Source organism: Marmota flaviventris, chromosome 6 (assembly GCF_047511675.1).
Source record: "Marmota flaviventris isolate mMarFla1 chromosome 6, mMarFla1.hap1, whole genome shotgun sequence".
Taxonomy (NCBI): domain Eukaryota; kingdom Metazoa; phylum Chordata; class Mammalia; order Rodentia; family Sciuridae; genus Marmota; species Marmota flaviventris.
Window position 1 is genome coordinate 107,549,742 of NC_092503.1, and position 11,533 is coordinate 107,561,274.

Consider the following 11,533-nt stretch of genomic DNA (forward strand, 5'->3'; position numbering starts at 1 on the left):
AGGTAGTTATCATTTCCTCCACTTCACAGGAGAGGAGTCTGAAGCTCAGAAAGTCAGTAACTTGCCAGAGGCCAATAGCTGGTGGATGGCAGAGGTGTATCCAAAGCCGCCTTTAAGTATGAAGTCTGTGGTCTCACCATCCTTCACTGGATCATGACAAATTAAAATGATAGGAGTCTCTGATTCTTAGATTCTGGTTTTCAGTGTAATGCTCCTGAGTTTACTGCATGGTTTGGTTTTAGAACATTCCCTTTGACATTGTCTCAAACATCAAAATAGTAATAAGTAGCAGCCTGCTGAATACACCTGTGTAGGAAAATCTCTAACCTTAAGTTCAGAGCTGGCAGCGAGAACTGATAGCTAATGATAGTACCATGTGAGAAAAGAGCATACAATGCAGGTATTTGGTTGGTGAGTAACCAGTAGCTGACTTTTTAATAAGTTCACTATTAAGCCATAAAAACATAAATTCCATGCTTCCAGATTTTATGCTAAGGAGATGTAAGTTAAGTTAACTAGCAACATTCAAGTCAGAGAAAATACTAACTAATTTCCTATTGTTGTCTAGGTTCAATAATAATTCCTGCAAACTGGAATTCTCCTCTGAGGACTGGTGAAAAATACCCGCTTATTATCTTTTCTCATGGTCTTGGAGCATTTAGGTAATGTTTGAGAGATTGGACAGCTTTATCCTCTAGCTATCTATGACTGAATAGGTTTTTTTTTTTCCCAAAAAAGGAACAACAGATTTTAGAATGTCATACTGGCTCTTGTCCTGGGGTACTGGGCTTCCTCAAGAATTGGCTGTGGTGTGCTGATGGGTCCTAGCTCTATCTTGTCAAGTAGTACTTTCTCTCCTTCCAGTTCATGGAGACTAGCCTCATAACAGAGAAGAGAGGATGTTACACTTTTGCCATTAGACATTTTAATTATTTATACTCTTTTGAAATTATCCTGTGTTAGTTCATACCTTCCAAGAAACAAAGATTGGATTAGCTGCGAAAGATATTTGAAAGAAAGAAAAATACCTGTGCAGGTTCGAAGGAAAGATGGGGAAAGCCTTCATCATGGGACACCTGGAAAGGAGAAGGAGGAAGGAAGAAGGATTAGATAACAGAAGTCTCTGATTGTAGTAGAGTTCTAAGAAAGTATGCACCAGGCCCACAGAAGGAATGCTTGACCTGAAGTTGCTTGTCAAGATTTTCAGTCTCAAAGAAATGAGCCTATGTTAGTACCCAATCTGTGCAGATGACTGGGAGTGTCTCACAGCTTAGCTTGCTTTTGAACATGGTGATGGATCTAGAGGAGCAGGAGCTGAATGGGGTCTTTAAGACCACAGCATGACATCTGAGGGGCACATTTTAATGGCAACTATACCCTCTCAAACTTTCTTCTTCTGTCTTCTCAACTGCCTCTCCTTCTCCTACCTTGGAGGATTTTAAGACTTTCAGAGAATAAAAGGTGATTTTTGACTGAAATGAAGTTGGGTAGCATCTTCAATAAAGAATTATCTTTAACACTTTAACTGTAGTCTGGTTAGTTATTTGATTTCTACTGGTGCCTGGCAAAATGAAATCTTAGTGCCAAATCCAGCCTGCCACCATTTCTGTAATAAGCTTTGATTGGAAAGTGGCCATGCCCATTCAGTTTTCACACTGTGAATCTTTTGTGCAACAACAGCAGAGTTGTGTAGCTGTGACGAACACAGTATGGCCCACAAAGCTAGAAATATTTGCTCTCTGGTCTTTAACAGAAAGTCTGCTGATCCCTGTAGAGGACCATTTCTCATCCTACAAAGGTCCTCTATCTTCAGCATTGGAAGATATTGTTCCTAGACACCACTTTTTACTTTCTATGGGCATTTCCTGTTGAACGCAGGATGTGAGAAAAAGATAGTGCAGAATGAAGACACAGAGGAGGGTATAAGGGCTATGGTTTTTAATCCCTCCACCCAGTCCAATCATTTCAGTAACAGCTAGCAAGTGTTAAGTATTTAACCTGCTTCAGATAGGGTTATAAGGACTGAAGACCTAACAATTCACTTGATCCTTACCTGTGAGGTACCACACGGTTATAGCATCACCTTATTATGGATAAGGTGGAGAAAAGATAAGTGCCCTATCCAAGGTACCCAGCTACTAAATGGAAGAACCAGGATTTAAACTCAGTGGTCAGATTGAGGTTGCTTTCTCTTAACTGCCTTCCTTTGTACATCATCTTGTCCAAACTGTACAGCTGTCCTTGAGGTAAGGGTTTATTCTTAGCCCCAATTTTGCAGCAATTAACCAAAATATCAGATAGCTGATTAGTGGCAAAGTCAAGATTTTAAAAACCCCAAAATCTCAAAGGCAACATTTGTAATCACTGTGCCAGGGTTTCTCAAGCTCAATGTTATTGACATTTGGGGGCCAAATAATTTTTTTGTTTTTAAAGAGTTGTTCTGTGTATCTTAAGATGTTTAGCTGTGTCTCTCTACTTACTAGATGCCCTTAGTGCCCTTCTCCCAGTTGTAATAACGATAATACCTCCGGCATTGTCAAATAGCCCCTAAGGGTTAAGGTTGCTCCCTTGGTGAACCAAAGCTTTGCATTCTACCTCCAGGGCACTGGCCTCCCTGTTCTGTTTCTGGTTGTCTTAGCAGAACCAGACTGTCATCATGCCTCGTAGTTGCAATACTTCTCTCTTTTTGTTTTAAGGACGGTTTATTCTGCTATTGGCATTGACCTGGCATCTCATGGATTTATAGTAGCTGCTGTAGAACACAGGTAGGTATCGTGGTATGGCTGGGGTCTTTAGTCAAATACAGAGAAAGTTGATGCCCATAATTATGCTTTTATCATACAAGCTGAAAAACTTGTTGATGAGATTTTCAACTATGATTACATGATGAGGTTGGGGGAAAGGGGGCTGAGTTAGATTGTCAAGGCTTAAAAAAACAAGTATTGTGAAGACTGAATAAGGTGTTTTTACATGTGACTTGACAAGGAGCAATAAGATCCATTTCCTAGAGCTTCCTTGGGGTCCTCTTTAATTAAAAAAAATAAAGTATAATAGAAGAGGAAAAACAAGTTAAAAAAATGAGAAGAAAGTTGAGTCAAGGATGGAGTTGAGGAACATGGATCAGATGAGGAAGGAGTAAAATCAGTTATGTTTGTGTTATAGAGATGGCTCTGCGTCTGCAACTTACTATTTCGAGGACCAGTCTGCTGCAGAAACAAGGAACAGGTCTTGGCTCTACTTTAAAACCCTGGAACAAGGAGAGGAGGAGACTTTTCGAAAACAGCAGGTACTTTGCCATGAGAAGAGAGGTGTTCTGGTGGCCTAAAGCATGTATGTAAAAAACAATGACATTTGTTAATTTAATTTTACACATGGCAAACTATGCTCCTGGCTCTCCTACTTCCCATTACCAAAAGATCTATCAGAAGATATCCAAGTAGTAAGATTTCCTTAACAAAATGTCTGGTTCACAGTAAAAGTAAACGCAAGTCTGTCTGGCAGAGTTCTCTGGTATTGAAACTTATAATTTTAGAATCTCAAAAGTGATAGGAAATAAACTAATAGATCCCCCACTCCTGCAGGCAATAGGAAAAAAAAAGACTTCAGAGAGGCAGTATATAACAGTGCTAAGAGTACAGTCTTCATAATCCAACTTCCTACGTTTGAAAGTTGAACTCTACTAGCTTCATCACTTTGCTGTGGGCTGAACCAGGACAAGTTCATCTCTTTTGCTTCCGCATTTTATCTGTTACAAAACAGTGAGTTATAATAGCAGTGTCTATCTTACAGAGCTGTTGGGACAATTAAGTGAAATAAAGCATATTTATTGTTTCTTTGTTGTTGGCATTTTACATATGGTATGGCATTGAAGTTCACCCACATTTTATTGATGTAAACATTGTTATATAATCAGTGGAAGCCCAGGGAGGTTAAGTAAATCATCTGAAGTTACACAGCACCTAAGCACAGAGCCAGGATTTGAACTAAGCTATACTTCCCTGTGAAGCTGATAACCATGTCCCCATGTCAGCCTGCACTCTAATCATTAATCACTCAGATGTTTCCAGTTTATAACAAACCAACTATTTTCCCAAATGCAACCGCTATACAAACTTTAAGATAAATGTTAAAATCTTTTACTTTATCATTTCTTTCTTCTATTAATCCTATTAGGTGCAGCAGAGAGCAAAAGAATGTTCCGAGGCTCTCAATGTGATTCTTGACATTGCTAATGGAACGCCAGTGAAGGACGTGTTAAATTTAGGGTTTGATGTGCAACAATTGAAGGTGAGCTTTAAAAAAGCCATGTCCCTACCTTGACCCATTGTCCTTTATTGTTGATGTTGTCTGATTTTCAGCTATATTGCAGGATAAAGAGTTATTAAAAACAAAAACAAACAAAAAAACATTTAAAAATACAGGCAAAGTAGTACAGCAATGAAGAGTGTATTAGGTTCAACTACAAATGAAATGACCAAGGGTCAGTTTTCATCCACAAAAATGGCATCTTCATATAGATCAACCTAATACCTCCAGGGGAATTATTATAATTTCTTGGACTGCTCCTACATGTTCTTGAACTTGAACTTGAAAAGTTGATTAAAAGTTTTGGACACAATTTTGGGAGCGAGTAGAAGAATATCAGACAGAGTGGACAGCATAAGCAAAGACTCAAAAGTGTTCAGGGGTAGGGTAGGGTGGAGTGCAGGAAGCAGGGGAACTAAAAGGAGTTTAGTTTCAGGATAAGATGAGGATCTGTCCTCCAGGTCAATGAAGAGTTTGCAGTCTTTCAAGCAGCCTCTCTCTCTCCAATATTCAGGCCTTTGTACATGTTGACCTCTTGGCCTGACATACCCTTCCCCGCAACTAACTCCTTCCTCATTGTTAATACTCTAGTCAGACATCATGCCCTCCAACAAGGGTATGTGGTCCCCAGAGCCTGTCCCTGTTTGGGTTAGCTGTCTATCAGATGAGCCCCTTGGCATATTGTATTGCATCAGGCATCTGTAGCACTTCCTTCCCTGATAGACTGTGAATTCATTGAAAATGAGGTTGCACTGCCTGGCATGTAGGAGGTACTCAGCAATGCTCAAGGAATGACTAAACCAATAAACATGGGCTGGGGAGAGGCGGAAATCAGCACTGATGTTGAAGTTTCAAGTGTGGGTGACTAGGAAGACCATGAAGTACTTCTGAATTCTTACAAATTATTTATATACACATATATACACACATCTAAGACATGATATATGTATATGTATGTATATGTGTACATTCTATTTTATAGGAAATCAAGTACTTACTCATTGCCTGTGAAATGAGTAATGACTGTATGATTGACAAGATCATGTAATCTATTCTTCTAACACCATGTGTGATAGTTATACATGTTTATTATGCTTTTTCACATAGGGCTCCATCGATAGGAATAAAATAGCAGTAATTGGACACTCTTTTGGTGGAGCAACAGTTATTCAAACTCTTAGCGAAGACCAGAGATTCAGGTAAGAAAATAAGACAAAGCAAGAGATGAGTAAATTATTAGAAGAGTGGGAATAAGAACACATGTGAGATATAATGTTTTTGTTGAAGTCTTTGTGAAGAAGGGATGTTTCCAGGTTTATAAGTCAATCTCTTTGCCTCCATCAGACACTCTATATAAATTTTCCTAAGTGGAAACCATTTTCTTCTCCTGCTATTAAAAACTCCCCACCCCTGTAAACTTCCACCCGTCATTCTTATTTATCTGCTCAAGAGCTTAATGTTTTCACTTGGAAATTTATCTTTGGACACATCTCTTCTCACATGATAATTGTGATAATAATATTGCCATCTTATACTATTTCTAGACTTTTCTAATAAGCAGGGTTTTTTAAAATTAGTTTTTCTCCCTCTATCTTTAAGGTATAGCTGGATGTAAAAGCACACAGTTATTTGTGTAGGAGTCAGGACCAGACCCCACCCAGTTTTCTAATTTGCAAAAATATTTTCTTTATTGAACTGCTTAATTCCAGACTGGTGAGATCACATAGAACCAACCATATGGAAAGTAGGCAGGATCATTTGTGAAATTTAACCTGAAATTGCTTAAAATCTATTTCAATTTCTTCTTTTATCCACTGAGCAATCAGAAGGGTTTTTCAAAAGGTCAGGAAACATAGTATAAACTTACTTGTAAAAAGAAAAGTTAGTGACATTTTAAATGATATGCTTCCGACATCATTCTGTAACTCCCAGACAATTCTTCAGGTGAAGCAATGAATTCATTTGTTCCTCTGGACCAGGTATAATAAATACACTATGAAGTGCCCTGAAGCTCTGGAAACACAGATGAATTGGTTCATTTATTGTACTTTTGAGACACCTCACAGTTTTGAAGAAATTACTACTTATTTTTAAAATTTATTTTGAAAACAATGTAACAAAATTGAACAATAAAAGTCTTAAGGAAATGTCTTTTCATAGGTTGCAATTCCTAAACACCTCCTACAGAAAATGATTATGTAATGCAATTCTGCTACCTTATAAAACTAGTGATATCCCTTTTTCACACAGAAGTATAATAGCTATTATACCCAGCAAGATAACCCATAATACATTTGGTGTGTTAGGAAGCCCTATATGTTGGCCAGTGTGTAACTAGCCTTTCTTCATCACTGTTAACAAATATCTGCAGGTGTGGCATTGCCCTTGATCCATGGATGTATCCAGTGAGTGATGATGTGTATTCCAAAGTTCCTCAGCCCCTCTTCTTTATCAACTCGGAACAATTCCAGTCTCCTAATGACATCAAAAAAATGACAAAATTCTACCTACCTGATAAAGAAAGAAAAATGATTACAATCAAGTGAGTATTAGTAACGTACTCCATCTAAAACAGAAACTGGGAACTTGGACAAATGTCAACAGACACTATTTTGTGACCATTACAGTAATGTTAAATCAGTTATTTAAACTTTCAATAAGGAGCATGTTAGATGATCTCAGTTTCTAATTACATTTACTCTTTTTAAAATGAAAATACTTTCAGTAGTGTTAACATATATAGTGTAAGTACCAGTAATTTAAATTTGCATTAGGCTATGAACACCTTTTATCTAAAAACATTTTGGAGGTGGGATGCAGGAACAAAGTATTCTATACTTATTGCCAGGCTAGGAACTCCTAAAGAAAAAGTCAGATCTTCTACCGTGCTGACCTGTTGGGAAAGAATCGGAGATTATTAATTCCTTGGAGCTTTAACAAGTTGCCCTTGAGGGTTAGCATTATGCTTTCATCATGAATATGAGAAAGAACTCCAAATAGGATTTTGAACCCCAGTTTATTTAGGAAAAAGAGCAGGAAGGATTCATGTAGAGTAGTTCCTGCCCCCATCTGCAATTTTCATTTCTATACTTTTGTTTTCTATAGTTTTAGTTACCCATAGTAGGGAAACATTAATGAGAAAAATTACAGAAATCAGCAATTCATCAGTTTTAAGTGTGTGCCATGCTCAGTAGCATAATGAAATCTTGTACCATTGCTGCATGTTGCCTGGGACATGAACCATCCCTTTGTCCAGTGTCTCCACACTATATATGCTACCCACTTGTTAGTCACTTAGTGCCATCTCCGCACTAAGAGTGTCACAGTATCATAGTGCTTGTGTTGAAATATGGTTCAATAAGATATTTTGAGATCACATTCATATCATTTTTATTATAGTATATTATTAAAATTGTTCTATGTTATTGTTATTACTAATATCTTTTTAAAATATTACGGTTTTTTTCATACCTTATTTTTTTTTATGAGGTGCTGAGGATCAAACCCAGTGCCTCACACACGCTAGGCAAGTGCTCTACCACAAGCTACAACCCCAGCCTTGTTATTGCTAATATCTTACTGTACCTAATTTATAAACTTTATCATAGGCATGGATATATAGGAAAAAACATTATGTGTAGGTTCTGTATTACCTGTGATTTCGTGTACCTCCCTTGGACAGAGGGGGAACTACTAGAGTATGGGCAATAGCCACTATGGAATCAGAAAATGGAGGAGTCTTTTCCAACTGAAAGTGTTCTTAGAAGGGATGGCACTCAAATTTGATCTTGTATCATTGAAAGAGTTTAGATAGATTTAAGGAAGGGTCTGGGTATTTCAGGTAAAGGCTTCAAGTTAGTTTATTTGTATGTGCAATCTAGTTCTGAAACATGCTACAGATCACCTATCCCTCCCTCAAACTTATTTCCTTCTCGGTTCTCATGTTTTTTTCTTCCCTTTTTCTTTCAAGAAATCTTAAAGAATAGCTTGCATTTAATATTTCATGCACTTCTATACACTCTTCAATGCTTGCAATCTAGTTTCCTAAGCCCCCACCACTGCACTGACAGTGCTTCAGCTCACAGCACACACAGCCTCTGCAGTCCCAGTCTTTCTCACCCATCTGCCATGAGCTTCTCTTTCTAGTATCCTGAATCATTCATCCCACTCCCTATTTTTCTCTTCTCAGGCCATCTCCCCCTTCATCCAGGCTTCTGCTCTCAGCTCTCTCATGACCCTGTCTGTATTTATCTTCTTAATGTTTCTGACACTCAAGTTTCAGCTGGAATGTGGGGAAGAGGGAGAGGGAGACAGCTGCTGTGCTTTGAGCTTAGGTGGCTAAAAGAATGATGCTTTGCTTCTTGGAACCGGTAAAGAGAGGAGAAAGAGTTGCAGTGGGGGAGACTGGTCTGAGGTTGTGCTTTAGCCTTGGAATTTCCCGCCAAGTTGAAAGTCTAAGTAGAGACATCTGGCCACAAATTAGAAATGTACAGAATTTGCCTGCTATTGTAGAAGAAACCTTTGGAATATAAGATGCTGCAAAATGAGAAAGGAACTGGTACAATAATAGAATCTGGAGGAATGCCTACACTTAGATGGAAGAAGAATCAAGTCAGAAATGAAGGTGAGATGTCAAGGAAATGAACAGAGGTGCAAGAGAGTCACCAAGTATCAAAAAAAGAGGGGAGCCTTCTATTAGATGTCAGACTGTTGATGAATGTAGACCAATACTGGGGCAGATCTTTGTCATTGTTATCATTTAATAGATAAAAAGGGTTAACTCTGGAATATTTTGGCAAAGAACATACACATATTGGGCTGGGGATGTGGCTCAAGCGGTGGCGCGCTCGCCTGGCATGCGTGCGGCCCGGGTTCGATCCTCAGCACCACGTACAAACAAAGATGTTGTGTCCGCCGAAAACTAAAAAATAAATATTTTTTAAAAAATCTCTCTCTCTCTCTCTTTAAAAAAAAAAGAACATATACATGTAAGTATTGGGTGTGAGGGACAGGCTCTGACTTCAAGGCCTTTCAATACCTAGCACATTCCATTTACTGAAATCGAAAGTATTAAAAAGTGGGAATCATTTCTTCTAAAATCAACACACTAGGATTCTTTTTTTTTTTCTAGCTGGAGAGGACTATACTTTAGGGTCCCTAAATGAATAGCTTGTGACCCAGGAATACATGTAAGAAGATCAGATTGCAAGTTTTCTTTCCTTGACTTTCAGTAAACAAGGTAATGGGGCCAGGATCTTTCTTGCACCCTAACTACAAAAGTAATTTTATCAAATACATGTGGTGTAAATTTCTCATTTCTCTTTTAGGGGTTCGGTTCATCATAATTTTGCTGACTTCACTTTTGCAGCCGGTAAAGTAATTGGACACATATTCAAATTAAAAGGACATATAGATTCAGAGGTTGCTATTGATCTCACCGACAAAGCTTCATTAGCATTCTTACAAAAGTATTTAGGTAAGAAATGAATCTTATTTCCTAAACTGATGTTCTCCGATAACCCTGTGTTATTTAACAGTCTAGTTTTAACTATTTCTTTACAATTAAACAAAGCAGTAAATCAATTTGAAAGCAAAAATTTGAGAAAGCTTTGCTGCTTTGCATTCTATTTATCATAGAAAGCAAATCTACTTGTTAAGAGTTAGTTTCTCCATAAAGTCTGGGAGAGACTTGCCTCTTGGAGATACTGATGGAAAGAAGGGTGCCTCACTCCTACCTCTCAACTTCTTGTAGCTGATGAAGCCCTGGGGTAGCTGACATGGAACACCTTGCCACTAAGGTCACTGTGCAATTTGCATAATGTATAATTCTACAGTGCCACCTAGAGGTGCTGTACTGTTCAGTGCTCACAAATGTTTAATATGTTTATTAACATTTATATTTTGTAGGACTTGAAAAAGACTTTGATCAGTGGGACTCTCTGATGGAAGGAGCTGATAAGAATCTTATTCCAGGACCAACAATTCATACACTCATCCAACCTGACACTCCACAGGACTCTATGGGAATAGAGAAAGAGAATATAGATTAAAAGAGCTTTTTTAAAAGTTTCATTTAAAAACTGAGAGAGCAAGAATCTTAATTGTATTTTCCCAAATAATTCATACCTTAAATTTTAGTTTATACCGTAATAGTGATTGAGTTGAGGTTTGGATTAAAAACTTTTTCCTTTAAAGAAAGAATGCAATATACAAAAATCGTAGCAGCCCAAATTATATTTTTATTTAGTGGATCCTTTTTTGTGTTAAAATTAAAATTGGCTTTTACATTATTTTAATTAATGGAAGTGTATTAACAATAGGCACAATGCTAATGAAAACCTGTTGTGATGAGATTCCCTAAACTTACAGTAAAAACAGATGTTCTTGTCTTTTATTCTCTGTTAGCAGTAGTAGAATTCAATTTTAGCAACCTGGTATTCTAGGATAAACTTGGCAGTGTTTAACTTTCAGTCATGATAAGAAAACTTAGATCTGGTTGATAATAAAGTCATTGTTTTAATGCAGGACTGGTGATACTATACAATTTCAATATGGTAAGGACATGGGGAGTGGACCAAGGTTGGGAGTGCTAGGGACAGGGCAGAGGCTTATAAAGCAAGTTGGCAATTTGTTTGCATTTTTAAATGTTCTCTCCCATGCATTCTATTTACTAAACAAAAGTGCCCTTGGTGTTACAGCTATGAAAGACAGGCCAGGGATTCCAGCTATAACAAATTAATATAGTTATTCACCTAAAAACTGAAGGATAACAGAGGCAGCATTCTGAGTTACATTTAACCACTTTGTTTTCCCAATAAATATTTAATGGTCATTTTAAATTTTACATGTAGTAATAATATAAGTAGAATAACAGTTAAATGGAGGTTTATAAATATCTTAAAATATAGACACTCGGGCTGGGGATGTGGCTCAAGCGGTAGCGCGCTTGCCTGGCATGCATGCAGCGCTGGGTTCGATCCTCAGCACTACATACAAATAAAGATGTTGTGTCCGCCGAAAACTAAACAATAAAAATTTTAAAATTCTCTCTCTCTTTTTTAAAAAAAAACATATAGAAACACACTTATACATCTGGGAATTATGGAAGATGATTTTGTTTCCTAAGGAATACAAAACTTTATGCTGCTCAATAGTTAAGTGTATATTTTGGCCTAAATATGATGTTCTTAGAAATTCTTTAGAATTTTAAGTTAGCCTGTGTGAACAA

At 37.5% G+C, this 11,533-nt stretch overlaps 1 protein-coding gene across 3 annotated transcripts in view; it reads left to right on the forward strand.

Annotated features, from left to right (window-relative positions):
• The window catches only part of LOC114095070 (platelet-activating factor acetylhydrolase), a 57,975-nt gene extending 46,624 nt beyond the window's left edge, over positions 1-11,351 (forward strand). For all 3 annotated transcript variants that reach the window (XM_071613338.1, XM_071613336.1, XM_071613337.1), the window contains exons 5-12: positions 569-662; positions 2,697-2,765; positions 3,163-3,286; positions 4,174-4,287; positions 5,413-5,504; positions 6,677-6,847; positions 9,633-9,781; positions 10,213-11,351. In XM_071613338.1, coding sequence (XP_071469439.1) covers positions 569-662; positions 2,697-2,765; positions 3,163-3,286; positions 4,174-4,287; positions 5,413-5,504; positions 6,677-6,847; positions 9,633-9,781; positions 10,213-10,355 — 956 coding nt within the window. In that variant the 3' untranslated portion in view covers positions 10,356-11,351. The remainder of the gene's footprint in view (positions 1-568; positions 663-2,696; positions 2,766-3,162; positions 3,287-4,173; positions 4,288-5,412; positions 5,505-6,676; positions 6,848-9,632; positions 9,782-10,212) is intronic.
• The last annotated feature ends 182 nt before the right edge of the window (positions 11,352-11,533 follow it).